Source organism: Anabrus simplex, chromosome 3, assembly GCF_040414725.1.
Source record: "Anabrus simplex isolate iqAnaSimp1 chromosome 3, ASM4041472v1, whole genome shotgun sequence".
NCBI lineage: Eukaryota > Metazoa > Arthropoda > Insecta > Orthoptera > Tettigoniidae > Anabrus > Anabrus simplex.
In genome coordinates this window covers 397,847,550-397,867,430 of record NC_090267.1, presented here as the reverse complement: position 1 = coordinate 397,867,430, position 19,881 = coordinate 397,847,550, and the positions used below count along the sequence as shown (strand labels likewise).

The 19,881-nt window shown below is 38.1% G+C and overlaps 1 protein-coding gene across 1 annotated transcript in view; it reads left to right on the top strand.

The window, feature by feature from the left end:
• Positions 1-12,229, top strand: part of LOC136866827 (uncharacterized) — a 39,098-nt gene extending 26,869 nt beyond the window's left edge. Inside the window, exon 6 of the mRNA XM_068226733.1 lies at positions 10,422-12,229. Within this exon, the coding sequence (XP_068082834.1) occupies positions 10,422-10,470 (49 nt within the window). The 3' untranslated portion in view covers positions 10,471-12,229. The remainder of the gene's footprint in view (positions 1-10,421) is intronic.
• Positions 12,230-19,881: the final 7,652 nt, after the last annotated feature.

Sequence of the window (19,881 nt, the reverse complement as noted above, 5' to 3'; positions counted from 1 at the left end):
CATGCTAACCACACGACATCCCGTAACCTGCAGGCCTTTGGGCTGACCAGCGGTCGCTTGCATACCTGCCAACTTTCCTGATTTGGTGGAAGATTCCCGATTTTCGACAGTTTTTCCCGCCTCCTGATTATTCTATTAATTCTCTCGATTATATCTTATTTTTTGGTGAACTTCAAACATTTGTTTTCAAATTCCACCACTTCAGCTTTTTTACGCCAGTTGCCGGAACTCCTTTGCTCATTGGCCGCTTTCAAACGAAATATCTGCATTTATTAATGCGAGAAATGTGCGCGAATGTGCATTGAAACCTGTATATCATGACACGTATATCGATCGTCAATCTTTTGTTCTCGCGTACCATGTTTGTGTTCGTTCACATCAGTCTAGTCGATTCTAGAGACTAGTTGCTAGATATGTAGTCTTTTTTAGTGATTTAGTGACAGAATTTCAATGAAATGAAATGAAATACTGTATGGTTTTTAGTGCCGGGAGTGTCCAAGGACTAGTTCGGCTTGCCAGATGCAGCTCTTTTGATTTGACTCCCGTAGGCGACCTGCGCATCGTGATGAGGATGAAATGATGATGAAGACGACACATACACCCAGCCCCCATGCCAGCAAAATTAACCAATTAAGGTTAAAATTCCCGATCCTGCCGGGAATCGAACCCGGGACCCCTGACTTTTCTAGAGATTTTATGAGCCATTTGGAGACAATTCTGACTAATTTTAATTCATCTCAAAATAAATAATATGAGTGTCTGTACATTGCTCAAAATATAAAAAGAATGATATTTCTGTACCATATCAGATGTAAGGCTTTTCAGGCGTTTGCTCTATTAACCAGCGTTTCGTCTTAGGTCTGACACTAGACTCCTCAGAGTGGGATGTGTCAGACCATACCCACTGACGCTGGGTTGTATGCAGGTGAACTTATCAGAAGCCTATATATGAGGCACAGTCTGATAACTGCATACGGGAAATAAATTTCCACAATGGAATTATTGCCCGCTTAGCAATTCCCATGGAGGGAATTAGATATTTTTCACCAATAGAGCATGTCAAAAACATATCAGATAGATATTTTTCACCAATAGAGCATGTCAAAAACATATCAGATGATATGGGAATTTAGAATTTTCCATTTCTGTACCAGTCATAACCTCAGTAGCAAGGAGAAATGAAAGTTTTAATTTTCTGTAATGTCTGTCTGTCTGTCTGTCTGTCTGTCTGTCTGTCTGTCTGTCTGTCTGTCTGTCTGTCTGTCTGTCTGTCTGTCTGTCTGTCTGTCTGTCTGTATGTATGTATGTATGTATGTATGTACGCACATTACGAGAAAACGGCAGAAGAGAATTTAATGAAAATCAGTATATGAAGTCGGGGAATAAGTTGCAACAATCTAGGCCATAAATAATTGTGTTCACGCTGGGTGAAATGGTAGTTTAGGGGAAGGCCTAAAATTTAATTCTCACATATTTATGTTATTATTGTCCCTATCAATAAATACTACATAATTGAAGTTATATATTATTACATTTCCAGTCTCGAAAGCCAAGAATAATGGCCGAGAGGATTCGTCGTGCTGACCACACGACACCTCATAATCTGCAGGCCTTCGGACTGAGCAGCGGTCGCTTGGTAGGCCAAGGCCCTTCAAGGGCTGTAGTGCCATGGGGGGGGATTATTACATTTCCCATCATTTATGTCTTATACATTTTTGCCGTACCGGCTATGATAACAGAGATATTCATGAATTTGGATTCTTGTTGCTAAGTCCATATCAGCACCGAGGTACGAGAAAATGGGTGAACAGAATTGAATGAAAATCGGTTTGTAAAGTCGGGGAATGAGAAACTACATTCTACGCTATAAAATAATTTTATTCACCCTGTTCAAAATAGTAATTTTGGGGAAGGTGCCAAAATTTAATTTTTAATTATCTAATTGGTCATATCAAAAAGTACTACATAATAAAAGTTATAGAGAGTACAATTTCTGATTATTTATGTCTTATTCAGTTTTACTGTACAGGCTATAATAATATTGTGAAGATGTTTATAAGAATGAGAAAAAAGTCATTAAGGAACGATCACTTGAATAATAACACACGAGGGATAGTGTTGGGGATGTTTGAATTAGAACCATGATACTACTTATAATTAGTACCGCTACGTGGAGAACACCATGGGTCGCTTTTACTTATGCATAGTACCACTATGTTAGGTACACAATAGGTTTGTGATTGGTAGCAACAGTGTGTGAATCAGGGTGAGTTTTACAGTACCTGTGATTAGTACCACTCTGTGAGCAACACCACGGGTCTGCCTTGCCTGTGATTAGTATGTGAGGAACACCACGGTATAGTACGAGTCCCTGTGATTAGTACACCTATGTGAGGAGCACCATAGGTTTGCGTTGCCTGTAAATGGCGCCGCAATGTGAGTAACATAGGTCTGTGTTACATGTGCGCATTACATTATCTATGAGTAGTACCATAATGTGTGGAATACCGCGAGTCTATGCTACTTTTTATTAATACCGCAACATAACAAATACCATGGTTCTACTTTCCTAGTGATAAGTGCCATTATGAGGGGCCGATGACCTGGATTTGGGACCCCTTTAAACTACAACCATCATTGTTTCAGGATGTTTAAATTGTCATTACATTTCATCTCATTTTGTACCGTTAGGGGCTGATGACCTAGATGTTAAGTCCCTTTAAACAATAAGCATTATCTTAAATGGAAAAATGACACAGGAGTGTTTGCGGCTGTCTGTGGCCTGGTCATTCTAGCTCTGGAACTTTGAACTGTTAGATCGACACTGTAGTACTTTTTTTTTTAAGTGAGAAAATGTGCTGTTTTTCATTTTATCCAATATTTTATATGACAGCATTACTTTTAATCGTGACATTCTGACATCATTGTAATGACCTATCTTGACTTCAGTTGGGAAAACTATAAGGACAGTCTTTCTGAGAATTCCATAGTGAAACACGGGTACAGCAGCTAGTTATTTGATACAAATAGCATTGCGCTTCGCATAATCGCGAGGGAGCTTGATGCAATATATATTAATCTATGCCTTTGCTAAGTAATGGCATTTAAGTGCATGACTGATTCACACACATGTGGAGCATGAGTTCATACTATTTTCGGAAGGCTTATCAGAGACTGATCATCTTACTCGCATTACTTCCTGTGAGATAATAGAAATGTGTAATTTTTAGCCTTGTAGCCTCGTTATAGTAACACTCAGGCTTTGAGACAGTAAATGTTATAAATATATCATAGTACTGTATTGTGCAAGACATGTAGAATAAGCAGTTTTGACCAATTGTATCTCCTGATTTCTCCAGCTTTTTCCTGATTTTCATATCAAAATCTTCTGCTTTTTGGTTTTGTAAAGTTGACAGGTATGCGCTTGGTAGGCCATGGCTCTTCAGGGCTGTTGCGCCATGGGGTTTGGATCGATATATTATGATCTTTCCTACTTTAAAAGCTCCACTCAAGCTTTTGTCTACTAACTTCATTCCACACCATAGTTCCACTAACAGCTCAGAATATACTGCATAGTTGAGTGGCTAGTCTCCTTGCTCCCAAGTATTCCCAGCCCAACGTTTGCAACATTTTCTTGTAATATTACTATGTTTTTTGGAAATCACCCAAGATAAATTGTTCCGCTTTCCTTTGAATCTTTTCCAGTTCTTATATCAAGTAATCCTGGTGTGGATACCATACACTGGATCCATACTCTAATTGGGACTTATATGCCCTCTCCTTTACCTCCTTACTAAAACCCCTAAAACACCCTCATAACATAACCATATGAAGAGATCTGTAACTTTTATTTGCAACCTTGTTAATGTGTTTACCCCAATGAAGATATTTCCTTACATTCACTCCTAAGTATTTTCAGTGATCCCCAAGAAGGAAGTACTTTCACCCTTTCAAGATGGTAATTAAAACTGAGAAAACTTTTCCTCAGTGAAACAACCTGACTTTTCAACTCATTTACCATCATACCATTGTCTGATCTCCATCTCACAACATTGTCAAAGTCTTTTAACAGTCGTTCACAATCTTGTAATTTACTACTCTATACTGCATAACATCATCTGTAAAAAGCCTTATTTTGTGATTCCAGTTCTTTCAGCAGTCTCCCATGATCTACCCTATCAAAAGCCTTGGCTAGGTCAATAGTGATACAGCCCATTTGACCTCCTGAATCCAAAACATCTGTTAGAACAACTGAGTAGAATGCTGCATTAATTCTACTAGCAGACAACAATTCATACACATCTTGATTCTACCTGCTGATGACCACGGATGGTACATGGCTAAAATTTCACATTCAGTTTTGTGATGTTTTTTCCAATTCCAACAAAAGTGAGAACTGTACAATGGAAGTGCAATTTACAAACACATGCTGGTAGTTATTGCTTGTGTCAATGCTGCCAACCAAATCTCTCTCCTTAATAACCACTGAATAATAATAATAATAATAATAATAATAATAATAATAATAATAATAATAATAATAATAATAATAATAATAATAATATCATCATCATCATCATCATCATCATCAATGTCCCACTCCAGTTGCCCAAGTGTGGTTAACCACTGAATAATATAACATTTAAATTGAAATTGTTATGATAGCAATATTGCTTATGGATAAGCATTTACACATTTATTGATTGTTAATGTGGTCAACCACAAATGGCACATGACTAATGTTTTAACCTTCCAGCTTCAGTTACTTTTTCAATTATGATGAAACATTGCATACAGTATATATGCTAGCTGTTGCACCTTTTGTTGATGGGTTAGTGTTTGTATAATTGCAGTAGTAATCTCATCTAGCAGAGATGAGTGGCACTCAGCTAACAACAATAGTCAGTCAGTATAATGTTATTGTCAGTAAGTTTTTAGGGAATTAAGACATTAAGACTCTGAATGGTTCAATACAACCAAAGGAGTATAACAGGGAAGTGTCTTATCACCTCTTCTATTCATAGCAGTTATGGATACCATTTTAAAGGAACTAAAAGGAAAGGGTAATAAAGATCTTCAGGCTCTGGTGTTTGCAGATGATGTGGCAATATGGGATGAACCAGAGGAGGGAGTGCAAAATAATCTGAATGCATGGTGTAAAAAGTTTGATAATTATGGAATGAAACTGAACCCATCAGAAACAGTAGCATTGAAAATCAGCAGACATAATACAGAATGCAACATAAAAATACAGGACCACAAAGTTGAAGTAATACACCAATTCAGGTATTTAGGAAGCGTAATGGCTAGAAATAATAGAGCTGAGATAGAAATAACAAACAGAGTAACCAAAGGCTCTAGCTTTTACAGTATCGTTAGACACCTACTATGGGATGAGAAGGTCCCACAGAGACCAAAAATGACCCTGTACAAGTCATATTTCATACCCATCCTTACATATTCTCTGGAAACCTGCACACTATCATCAAAGGATTGTAGTAGGATTCAAGCCTGTGAAATGAAATTTCTTAGAACTGCCCTCCAAAAAACACAACTTGATCATGTGAAAAATGATAAGATCCGATCTAACCTAGGTCTAAATGAATCGATGGAGGAAAGACTTAGGTCATCTAAACTTAAATGGTTTGGGCATGTTAAATGAATGAATAGCACAAGGTTAACATGTGCTTATTTGGAAAAGAGAATAACAGGTAGAAGACCAGCTGGAAGACCAAGAAGAAGATGGACGGACCAACTGAGGGAAGACGTGGAGAGGAGAGGATGGAATTTGGAATCTGTCATGGATAACAAAATCTTTTTGAATAGGCAACTTTGGAAGACACTCGTTTTCAAACACCATACTTGGCTCGCTGGAAGGGCAAACTGATGATGATGAAGACATTGAAAGTCATTCCATTTTGTTTTCTTCTTGCTCATTGATGTTAGAGCATTCAAGGCAAAGACTTCCAATTCGTTCTGTTATGATTCCCTTTTCCCTCATCATTCATGTTCTTCTTCTCATTTTGATAGCCATCTTCATTATTTTTCTGATCAATAGTGACCCATGTCCAAGCAGATTTGCAGTCACAACAACAAACACCACCAGTCTCAGCTAGTTTGTTACCATGAAGAATGAACAATACATGTTCCTCAGTGTTGCTCACAATGCAATAAAAAGTTAATGAAAATCTGGATCGTTATAGCATGCACGGTAAAAGTGTACTGGACGTAAATGATTGGAAATTAGATTTTCTTCAGAAATAGGAACTTTTGTGAAAATGTAATAATTGCAAATATCTCTGTTACTACTCCTCGTATGAAACATGAAAGGATCAAAAATATATATTTTGCACAACTTTTATAATGTTCAGTTTATTGATGCAGCTAACATTAATGGAGAAATTTGACATTTCCTCTTTTTTGTCCCTTTAATATTGCTACAACATTGTATAACATTCAAACTATATACAGCCTAGTTCACTCTCTGCATATCCCTGAATTTAAATATTGAGTTTCAAGAAATTCTGTATAACAGTTTTCTGATGATGTTCACACAAACATCCAGAAAACAGAGACAAATGGGTAGTCATTGAATATGACACTGCTGACAATATGATTTAACCATTTTGTAAAAATGTCTAACTGTAGGATTCTTTCTTCATTAGTTGATTTAAATTACAACATTTATGAGTATTTTGTAAAATAATCAAGTGTAATTTTTATTGAATTTCAGACTCGTTCAGGGCTGAGATGGTATAGAAGCTGCAGAGGTAAATGCAATGCTCAGTAACAGCATTCATGACACAGCTGTAAGAGGTGTTACTCATAACGTTAGTGTTGCTGCATTCCACAGTACTTCCTAGTACAGTGAGTAAAAGCAGTGGTTAATCTCGTTGCTTACCCATTCTAGTATGCCTCAATACAGTGGTGATTTGAGTTTCAGGGGATTTTTGTAAGCACATAATCTATGGTGAAACTTTTTGAGGTTTCTGCCAGCATCCAGTAAATTAAGAAATATTGTGAAAGAATGAATCTTATATACATTATAAAACAAAGATCCCAGTAGGTCTGTGTATTTGTGTAGGTTAATCTCAAGAATCGCTGAATGGATTTTGATGCAATTTATACCAAAAAAAGGTAAAGGTGTATGGCACAGGGAACAAATCTTTGCACATGGTTATGAGGGTATTTAGATGTAGTAAGGATGCAAAGGAGAGGGCATATAATAATAATATGATAAATTTTGCACAATGTGCATTTAGTTCTTACAGAAACTTGTCAAAGAGTTTTGTCTTTTGTTGCACAATATCAGATGATATCAGTCACAGTAGGCTCCGCATAATTTACACTTGCAGTTATCGTCTGGGTCATGGAATTTATCTGTTAGGCATATCCAATGATGGAAACCGTGTACGGCATATCTTGTCAATACATGAAGTAGATCATATCTGGCTTGTGTCCATTCCCTATATATCATCGCATCCGTTGAATAAAACACTGGCCATATCTCTTGTCTCTTCTTATTGAGTTCCTGCAGTACATCCAAGTAGGCTTTGGTAGCTGGTAGAAGCAGGTTGAGGTGGAGGTCTGCGATGAAAAATTGCTCTCTTGCCAGTACATATGTAAGTCGGGATAATGTGTACTTTGACAGACATAGTGCTCTTTTGAGGAAGTTGGCTTTGACCTTTTCTATGTCTTTGAAATTTTTCTTCTTTAGGTGTGTCCAGATGGTTTCCAGTCCATATGTTATGACGGGAGCAATGTTTAAGCGAAACAGTGTGGTAGCTGTGGGCAAGGATAGTTGTCTTAGGTTCTTTATGCTGTTAATTGCCGTCTTTGCTGCGATGGTTCGTTCTTTTATGTGAAGGTCATAGACATCTCCTCTCGTCTGAAGTGTGATTCCTAAGTGTTTGAAATGAGGTACGTTCTTCATCGGAATATTCATATACATGATGACGTCATTTGCATATAAGCCTCTGGTAAGACCCCAACTAGACTATGGTTCCAGTGTACGGGACCCTCATCAGGATTACTTGATTCGAGAACTGGAAAAAAATCCACAGCAAAGCTTGATTTTTTTCGGGGTGATTTCTGACAAAAGAGTAATGAAAATCCACAGCCTGTTTCCAGTCATTCGACCGGGTCAAGAATGGAATGAATGAAGACCCCATCTAGCGGCAAGGATAGGAATTGTGCCGGTTGCCAAAGCCTTCACACTCTGCTGGGGCAATGATCAATGAATGACAGATGAAATGAAATGATATTGGAGAGTGCTGCTGGAATTAAATATGACAGGGAAAACCGGAGTACCTGGAGAAAAATCTGTCTCACCTCCACTTTGTCCAGCACAAATCTCAAATGGAGTGACTGGGATTTGAACCATGGAACCCAGCAGTAAGAGGTCAGCGTGCTGCCGCCTGAGCCACGGAGGCTCAGACAAAAGAGTAGCATTACGAAAATGTTGCAAATTTTGGGCTGGGAAGACTTGGGAGAAAGGAGACAAGCTGCTCGACTAGCTGGTATATTCTGAGCTGGTGTGGAATGACATTAGTAGAGGAATAAGTTTGAGTGGGAGTGGTGTTTTTAAAAGTAGGAAAGATTACAATATGAAGATAAAGTTGGAATTCAAGAGGACAAATTGGGGCAAATATTCATTTATAAAAAGAAGAGTTAGGGATTGGAATAACTTACCAAGGGAGATGTTCAATACATTTTCAAATTCTTTGCAATTAAAAAAAAAAAAAAAAGAATAAACAACAGACAGGGAATCTTCCACCTGGACAATTGTCCTAAATTCAGATCAGTGGTGATTGATTGATTGATAGATAGATTGATTGACTGATTGATTGATTGATTGATTGATTGATTGATTGATTGACCTGAAAAAAAAAAGGTGGACAAGCAGTGGCAAGTTTTGTGAAGGAAGTCAAAGAAAAAATGGTCACTATTCTTGGCTCATGCTGCCTAAACCATTGAACTGTGATATCTTCTACTTGCACATCTCCTTATTTAAAACCAAAAAGCCAAACCCCATGGCACTACAGCCCTTGAAGGGCCTTGGCCTACCAAGCGACCGCTGCTCAGCCGAAGGCCTTCAGATTACAAGGTGTCATGTGGTCAGCACGATGAATCCTCTCGGCCGGTATTCTTGGCTTTCTAGACTGGGGCCGCTATCTTACCGCCAGATAGCTCCTCAATTCTAATCACGTAGGCTGAGTGGACCTCGAACCAGCCCTTAGGTCCATGTAAAAATCGCTGACCTGGCTGGGAATCAAACCCAGGGCCTCCAGGTAAGAGGCAGGCACGCTACCCCTACACCAAGGGGCTGGCATCTCCTGATTTGAAACCATTAAATATCAAGTCTACTGTCATCTGCTAGGTCTTTCTTTACTTCTGTTACCCTCTGTAGCCAAATCTATAAATCTTCTAGATAACTTATCCACCCCAGTTTGCCTCAGTATATACCACTACCCTTACTTCATAGAGAATACGATTAGGTAGAAACAGTCCTATCTCAGGGAGTGGTGATCCTGCCTATGCAGGTCCCAGGGCACACTGGCCTGGTATGGGTCCTCATCGGAGGTGTTAATGATATGAAATGAAAGACGTGATATATGATAGTAGAAAGGAAGAGAGTGAAAAATAGTGCCGGGACATAGCCTACTCCTGTTGAATAGCACCAAAGGGCCTGCTCAAGGCTTGACATCCCTATCCAATGGACGAATCATCATCAACAGCATCATATACCCTCACTCAATATGAACACAAAGGAGAAGTTTTGGAACTGAATCAAGGCTTATGACACACAGTTTAGTGATTAGAAATTGTATACCACCACTTCTTCTACCCTTATGGCCAATATTCTGTTGGTGAAATTTTTTCCACCACCAGGACTCAAACCAGTTAACCATGGTGTCTGATCATAGAAACTTTACACTTTAACGATCATGGCCTTACATACATTATGGTCTTTAAAAAAATATATCCAGTGTCTACTGAAGAGACATGATTAATTAATTTCTCACAATTTCTTACAGAGTAAGAGGTAGCAAACAGGTCAAAAAGTTCAATGCACAGAATGATAAAATTCCATTGTTTTTTGTACCTCCTATGTAACTATGTACTGTACATGAAAGACATATATGTAACACTCTTTGTAATACAATGCCAGTATTTCTCTTATGAGTAAGAGTTCTGTATTAGTAAGTAAATGATGATGATGATGATGATGATGATGATGATGATGCTTGTTGTTTTAAGGGGCCTAACATCGAAGGTCATCGGCCCCAGTAAGTAAATGAATGACACCATTCATATCATTTCTCTTTGAGCCTAACCAAGGTATGTCATATGGGAATAAATTATATTAATAACCTAGCATAGACATAGATTCTTTTAACAAGATATTTCTCTGTTTTCAGCCCAGCTCATCGTGAAACATGTGCAGTCCATGATCAACATCGGTTCTAGAGGAGTGAACTTGCATAATTATAATCTTTCTGTATGATCAATAACGATCACTGTCTTGAATTTTTTCTGATTCTTCCTTGGCTAGTAAGTTTGCCATATGAAAAATAGATCAGTCTAAGCTGTAAGCTAAGCATACAATAGAGATATTTAAAAAAATACTGTACATATTAAGAGTTTTAAAATAAAAATGAAATCATAAACTGCAATATAGATAATGGCAAGATACAGGTAGTTCCTGATTGATCTCCTAAGAGCTATTTAGTTCATAAGCTCTGATACAAAAGGTTCTACAAGATGATAGCAAATCAGTCCTTAGGCATCTGAAGCTAAGATGTTTGGTATCCCATACTTCTACAGGAACAAAGAGAGATATGAAGGTTCCATGAATTTCCACTGAGCAAGTTGGCTACACATTTTGGGTCATGCAGCTGTGAATTTGCATTCAGGAGACAGTGGGTTCAAACCCCACTGTTGGTAATCCTAAACATGGTTTTCTGTAGTTTCCCATTCTCATACTAGATAAATGTTAGAGCTGTACCTTTCCTGTCCAGTTCTAACCCTTTCTTATCCCATTGTTGCCATATCTCTGCCTGTGTGACATAAAACAAAACAAAACCTCCACCATGAAGCCAACGCTTCTATATCATCCAGATGGTATTTTTGTTTATAGTGAAGGACTTTCTATGGCTATTCACCCTGGGAAACAAAATTGAGAGTAGAATTTAGTTTACAAGACCACTATCCTTGGTACTGTTTATAAGCCTATGACACTATGTTCATTTCATATACTACTTTTTCTCCATTACAGCATCCAGGGTCTTTCCCCTAGCTGCAATATCAGTCTTGAGCATATCCATCCAGCACATTCTAGACCTTCCAGCCAATCATTGTTTTAATCTCTCTCTTTGCAAGTTTATTTGGTTTGTTCTCATGGACTTCATCCTCATCACATTACCGTAACATCTGTAGTTTGGATATACTGACTCAGTAACGTAAGGATATCTTAACCCCAACTTCTTTTCTTACCTCTTCATTCCATAACTTGACCATCTTGATCTTAGGGACAGAGGACCTCAGGAACTTCATCTCTTATGCCTCCAGTCTTCAAGCATCTCTCTTCAAAAGGGAGCAGGTTTGGATACCAATCAATAACATTGCTATAAAAGTAGCCATTGAACAATACTAACTTTACTTTCTTTGAAATATCATAATCTCGAGGAATATTTTCACTTGTTGATAGAAGTGAGACCTGTGTTTTATCCTATTGGTGATCCCTTTTGTGGTTAGATTATTCCAAGAGACTACCTATCTAAGGCAAGTGACATTATAAACACTGTACAGCCGATGGTCAGCTAGTTTTTTGTTAATTAGTTGACTACTTCTCTTCATTGTCATAACCTTCATTAGTCTGGGTTATTGGCTGAATGGTCAGCATAGCAGCCTGGATGTTCGTGTTGTCTTCACAATCCCTGCTATTAATACACTGCACACAACTCTATATTCCACCTCAATACACAGAGTTTCTTATACACAGCAGATATGCCCACCTTTGCCAGAGGGTCTGTCTTAAAAGGGCTGCACCAGGCTAGCAAAAGCCATATAAAATTATTATTATCTTCATATAAAACAAATGAAATTAAATCAAAGTCATTAAAACTTTGATATTTTAAACTAAAACCCTGTTTATATATTTTTGAAGGAGAGCATAAAAATTATGTATAACTGTAAAGTATGTATGAAATGAAAAAGAAATACATTATAGAACCCATACAAACCACTTTTAATATATTTTAAACATAAGAAATTTAATCTAAGAATAAAAAAGCACATTAAATCCACATCAATCATTTCAAACAAAGCATTCTGCTGGCATTGTCTAGACATGTTTGCAAAAAGTGTTTATTTTGGATTTTTGTTGTTATGCTAACGCATACATTACACATTCACAATTAGTTATTACTTGCATGTCTTCCTCACTGACATTTTGCAATATAATATAATGCTGCATAACATTTTGTGTGACAAGAGCTTCATCTGATTCATCAGACTCTTCAGAACTAATGTGAGATTCCAATTGTAATGCAATTTCTGAAATTTGCATCAAACACACTAGCACATCATTATCGAACTTGACAAAGTCACTGAATTCAATTCCATCTGATACTTGTGCCCATTCATTTTGCTCTGGTGAATCTTCATCTTCAAGTTCGAGCAGTTTGTCTTCAGTTATACCTGAATCTTTCTTTATACCTGCTTTCTGGAAATACTTCCTTATTGTTTCTGCATTTACCTGTCCCAGGCAGTACATACAAGTTGCATAGCCAATACATTGGTAAAAAGAAAAGATTAAAAATATACCAAGGGCATATGAGACTGCATCATTTTCATATAATTGTACATTCAAAGAAAATAAATACTTCCTCTTAAAAACCATCATCACCACCATTACTCAAAGAAAATGCCAATTTTGTAACAAATTTTATGTTATCAGTAGATCCACAGAAAAATAACAGCTTACCTGTAAGACAGTCATGTAGTTTGGTATTCTCCTTTCTGGCATCGAGCTGCAAGATGGTACGTTGAACTAGCATTTTCTGTTGTCTCACCTTAGTGCTTCACACCTCAAGTCTAAAGGCTGTGAAATTGGCAGGAAAAAATACAACCTCAACACTGCTTAGCTGGATATCATGAAGATGCAGAGCAGTTGTCCAGGAACAGTAGAATCTTCCTATATTCCCAATGTGTGTGTGACTGTTCAACTTTTCCATTATGGTCTGTAAACAGGATTTCAGGACATATTGCCCAAGAATTTTCAATCACTGTTATTTTCCCCATGTCAATACAAGTTGCAGACACTTAGACCACAGTCAGTTTGCCCACAGTGATATTGACATTTATGGCCAAATGACAGTTTTCCAGAAGCATATTTTGCCAACAGTTTGCAGATTTATTTATTACTACAGATTACTTATTAGAATGTGAAATTGGTAATTCACTCATTAGGAATTATGAACATCAGTTTCTTCTTCTGTTTATAATTTCAGTTTGTAGCCGATTGTTCTGAGATATGTTGTTTCTGTTTGTAGGTGCCATAATTTGCAACAATGTTTTTTATCTGTGCCTGGTTATTAACACATTTCTTATTTAGGGGTTTCTTAACATTTCTTTGACTCCCAACTAATTGCATTATGACCACTTCATTTTCATTCTCCTCTTTTCAAATTTCTATAAACTTCCATAGAGGCATGATGGTTTTGCTAGCATCTTCTGCAACTTTGAGTGCCAGCTATCTGCCCCTTGTTTTGTTACCTATTAATATTTTCAAGGATTGTGCTCTTCTCTAGCAAGTCCTTTGTTTCACCTCTTCCACAGATAGACAACATTGTTGCAAATTATGGGACCTACAAACAAAAACAACATAGCGCTGTATCTCAGAACAATCAGCTACATTCGACTGATTACATACCATGAGATAGATACCAAGAGGCTCACCATCTCTGACACTGCCAGGTTTATGGCTCCACAAGACTGGAGAGGAAACTGATTTGGCTAAATTTGACAAGAAGAAGAGATAGAATGATAGAGCACATTTTAAGAAACTCAGGACTGGTTCAGTTTTTTTTTTTTTTTTTTAGGGAAGTGTAGGAGTTAAGAATGGTAGGAGTAGACAATGGTATGAATACAACAAGCAGATTAGAGCAGATGTAGGATGCAGCAGTTGCATAGAAATTAAAATGTTAGCACAGAATAGGGTGGCACGGAGAGCGGCATAAAACCAGTCTATGGATTGATGACTCAAACAACAACAACAATAAGCATATTCCTGGACAGAAGATCAGACTGGAAGAGGATCGAACGTAGTTGCATCAGCCTTGCATAACTTTTTACGTCATCTTGAAGAGAGGGTTCATCAAGAAGCGGGACCAGAAGGCATTAAATCTCACAAAACATTGAGGCTGTTCTCTGACTCTGCTGCAAGTCAGAACAAAAACTTTACCATCATGGCTTCTTTCCTTGATTATGTTAATAAAAGTGAAATTTTTATAAAGTGGAATACATTTTTCCCATCCAAGGACATAGTTTTTACCCAGAGGCCCCGGGTTCGATTCCCGGCCAGGTCAGTGGTTCGAGGTCCACTCAGCCTACGTGATTAGAATTGAGGAGCTATCTGACGGAGAGATAGTGGCCCCAGTCTCGAAAGCCAAGAATAACGGCCGAGAGGATTCGTCATGCTGACCACACGACACCTCGTAATCTGCAGGCCTTCGGGCTGAGCAGCGGTCGCTTGGTAGGCCAAGGCCCTTCAAGGGCAGTAATGCCATGGGGTTTGGTTTGGTTTTAAGGACATAGTTTTATGCCTCCGGACCAAGTGGAATGAAAATAATGCACAGAACTTGTGAAAAAATATTAGAGCCACAATTATATCATTCTATTCTGGAAAAAAACATGGAACAGTTAAACTTTTAGGCAGAGATTGGCGTATAATTGATTTTAAAAAGTGTGTCAATAATAGTATGAAAACTAAGCTGAGAAAGCAGCGTGTTCTTCTGTACAAAAAAGGAAGAAAATGAATTTTTGCCAAAAATACTAACAATGGAGAATTTATTGAATAACAAGTGTTAAAGAAGTAATCAGTATATTCTTGGAGGAACTCTTCTATATTGGTCAATGTAGTACAGGAATGCAATAAAATATCTACAGAGAAGAACTTCTGGAGTTTGTTTCTCTGTCTGACCAAGCTCAGTTATGCTACAGTGAAGCTCTGAAGAACTTCACAGATGATGCAGATGTGGCTGGCCACACAGAAGTACACTATGTTAAAGAAGAGCCATTTGTGTAGCATTACACAGTAGTTAAGACTACTAGTACAATGTTAACACTGTGCCAGTGTTCCTGATTTTAATTTTAATTATTTAAAAAAATTAATGACAGGTTTTTGACAATTCAACAACTTTTTATTTACCCCATTGATTTTCAAAGGAAGTTTGGGTACCTTCCATTTCAGTAAATCCACAATATTACATGATGACTTGCAAATCTGATGTTTCTATATATTTCAATGAATATGAAAGTAGATAAGAAGAAATCTAGAATAATCACTAAAATTCCATTTTTAATTTTTTTTTTTTACAATTTGTTTTACGTCGCACTGACACAGATAAGTCTTATGGTGACGATGGGATGGGAAAGGCCTACGAGTAGGAAGGAAGTGGCCATGGCCTTAATTAAGGTACAGCCCCAGCATTTGCCTGATGTGAAAATGGGGAACTATTGAAAACCATCTTCAAGGCTGCCGATGGTAGGGTTCGGACTCTAACCGCACAGCCAACTTGCCCAGTTCTACTGTTTTGAGTGCTTGCTACTGATCTTTGAAAATATAACCTACCATGTGCATGTATATGGTTTATTCCAAATCTCACTAAGTCTAGTTTTTTCCAGAATCAACATAAGTCAAGTGACTAGTTTACTTTTGTAAAAATTTGGCAATGTAATATTATTATCTTCACAATAGGGTTTTAGTTTGTTGACATTGTTCTTAATATTACTTTGAAAACATTTATCTTATGTCATAATGAAGTAATATTGCCTAAGTATGCTCTGGTTCAAAAAACACATTTCCGGAAAAATGAAATTTTTTATTTAGTGAGTTGTGGAAACTAGCTCTTCAATTGCGGGGCAAAATTTATAGAATACTAACAAAGTTACAAAAGATCTTTGGCAGAAGTCCTTTAATACAACTTAAAATTACAACTTATGCAGTGGTGGTTCGTGCATGAAGGGCTTTTGGGCACTGCCCTGCTGCTTTTTCAAAAACTTTTCATGTTACTTCACTCTGTAATTGATTACATAAAGAGATGGTCAAATGTAGCAAAGTCGAACTTGCATGGTCTGATGTTCGGGTATTTCGGCTGTAAACATTTTGCTTTCTATTTTCAAGAAAATGGCAAAGGCTTTCAGACCATTGCTGCTGTCCAGCAAGCACAATGTTTTCTCTTTAGTTGTGAGGTCCCTAGACTTAGCAAGTCTGTGGGGTGCGGGAAGAGCCTGGAAGGATGATGTGGACTTGTCAGGGGAAGGAAGATTGCAGGCGGGTGTATGATCTGTCCGGCAGAGCCCTCAGTAGGTCCCAAGAGTTAACAAGTATGCGGGGTGTGGGAGGAGCATGGAACGATATGTGCTTGTCAGGGGCAAGAAGAGTGCAGGCGGGTGTAAGCTCTGAACGGCGGAACACTCAGCAGCATCACCAACCACTTTACAATGTACCTAGGCCTTTTCCCCCACGTCTTATATTAATTATTGTTAGTGATTCATTCCAAAACATTTTACAAAACAATTAATTCCATTTTACTGAATATTTAAACAATTAAGTTCTATAAAGAAGCTAAAATAAAGATTCAAAATCTAACCATAACGTGATGGCACTATTTGTAGGATGGTCAAATTGTTAAATATGTTGTCATGTTTTGAAATTTGATCAAGGAGGAAGAAATTTTGGAGGGCACTCTTTATTTGTTTTCATGAATGTTGTTATTATCACCTGTGATTGTGATCAATGAAACAGTGCAGTGCCATAGTAGTCAGGATTGCATTAGCTGTTAGCCTGTTAATGTGTGTGCATAAAAATGCCATTGTAGTGCAAGCAGATTTCTATTCAGCCAGTGTCATTGTATTATTATTATTATTATTATTATTATTATTATTATTATTATTATTATTATTATTATTATATAATAGTAGTCAGGATTGCATTAGCTGTTAGCCTGTTAATGTGTGTGCATAAAAATGCCATTGTAGTGCAAGCAGATTTCTATTCAGCCAGTGTCAGAGCTTATTATATTATAATAATAATAATAATAATAATAATAATAATAATAATAATAATAATAATAATAATAATAATAATATATTTATTTATTTATTTTTTTTTTGCGAGGGAGTGTGGAAAATCTTTCATAAGACGCTTGTGAGGGTCCGCACTCAACAAGTGTGTGGAGATTCTTACCCACTAAAAACCACACTCCCTTTTCCCACGACGTTTATCTCCGCCCCGGAAACCGCTCTTGCATTACTTCAGGGCGGATGTCGTGCTTAATGCATCTTGTGCTTCATCTTCCTTCTTCTGCTTTACTATCTGTCGTAATCGTCCAGGTCCTTCTTCTTCTGACGCAGAATATTTTCTACGTAGACTGCCACCTGGTCCCAAGATTCTCGACTTCGTAGCATTACTGACACGTTCCCTTCTGGCGTCAGTTCTCCGTGCATAACTTCTAAGCATCTTTTTTGTAGCAGCCAATGAACACACACAAAGAAAGTATGTGATATGTCATCGATATCGCCGCAGTATATGCACACCGGACTAGTTGCTAGCCCTAGCCTATGAAGAAATGTTCGGAAGTATCCATGACCTGTCAAGAACTATGTGAGATAGTAGTTCACTTCACCATGATTTTGGGCAACCCATAGGCCCAGAGAAGGTATCAGTCTTTTCGTCCATTTCCCTCTAGAATCATCTTCCCATCTTGTTTGCCATCGTTGCATTCTGCGACTATGAGCCAAAGCCTTTGCCCTTTTCCTTCCTAGCTCTTCTTGTGTGAGCCAAATTTCTTGTCTTTCGAAGGCCAACAAGTCAATGGGAGCTACTGCTGCTACTACTAGAATCGAGGGTTCTGATACTGTGCGATATGCGCAAGCAATTCGTAAAGCTGCTCTCCGTTGTACAGCCGCAATTCTTCTCCGATATTTCACAATTTTTAACGATTCAGCCCAAATTTCCGAACCGTATAGCAGTATCGATTGAACAATCGACATGAGAAGCCGCCTTTTACTAGATGTCGGTCCCTTGATATTTCCCATGAGTCTGCTCAGTGCAGTCATGGTTTTCGCTGCCTTATCTGTTACCCGTTGGATGTGGTCCCAATATGTAAGCTTAGTATCAAGCGTTACACCAAGATATTTTGTGCTCCTAGTTGTTTCGATGGCTATCTGTCCGATCTGCATCGGTACAACAGTATTAATCCTTTTCCTCGTCAGGAGGACAATTTCCATTTTGTGATCTGCGAGTTCTAACTTGTGATTTATCATCCATTCTTTGACACGTCGCATCACCTGATTCAATTTAAATTGAGCCAGCTCTAGGTTACGGGTTACTATCACAGCAGCCACATCATCAGCATAACCCACAAGTTTTACATCTTCTGGCATCTCTAGCCGTAATAAATCATCATACATGATGTTCCAAAGGTGTGGTCCGAGAATTGAGCCTTGCGCTGCACCAGCTGTGAGCCGTTTTCTTCTCTGACCGTCTTCCGTGTCGTATAACAATGTACGGTCTTTCAAATAGTCTCGCAGTATATACATGAGATATTCTGGTAGCTTGAAAGTTTCTTCTAGAGCTTCCAAAATATCACTCCATCTTGCCGAGTTGAAGGCATTTTTAACATCTAGAGTCACAAGAAGCGTCAGTTTCCTAGAATAATGATTACCCGTTTGAGCTCGTTCTGCTGTCTTCACCACTTCCTTCACAGCATCTAGCGTTGAGTGACCTCTGCGAAATCCATGTTGTTGGTCGGACAGGTCGCCAGCTAATCGGACTGCTGCTAGTATTCTCGGTTGTAGGAGCTTCTCTAAACCTTTCCCGGCAGTGTCCAGCATACATAGAGGTCTGTAACCCCCAGTTTTCCCTTTACTGATCAGAACCAATCTAGCTATCTTCCAACGAAAGCTAAAAATTCCCACTTTCAAACAATGATTATACATTCTCAACAGCAGTTGAGGACATAATTCGGCTGCCACCTTTAGTACTTCTGCTGGAATACCATCTGGACCAGGGGCTTTCTTATTTCTAAGGGAATTAATTGCTGTTATCAATTCTTCAATTGTAAAAGGTGGTACGTTGTCTAGTTCTTTCTCGGCCTCATCATCAATCCTCTCTGCATGATCAGGGAATAGTGTGTGTACTATTTCTTCCATGGTGCGTGGATCCATGATAGGGCTTGGTAGCATCCCGAATTTCTTCATGACAATTTTATACCCTAATCCCCATGGATTTTCATCCACTTCCTTGGACATTTCCCACCACTTGTCGGCTTTACTCTTTTTAATTGTAGTTCGCAGTCTTTTCTTCATAGTCTTATACTCTACTGAGAGAGCTGCGTCGTTATGTCGTGCTCTTTGTGTCCTTCGTCTGAGTCGCAGGAATTGTTTCCTCAACTCAGCAATTTCTTCATTCCACCAATATGCTGGACGCTTGCCTCTCCGTTGTTTGATTCTAGTCATTGATTCACAATTAAGTATTTATTTATTTTCCACCTAGTTGATACAATGATTGCTTAAGGCAATTTTTAATGGTCAAAAGTGGTACATGTTTCGTATATTATCAACATCTTCAGCCACATAACACTGTTTAGATGA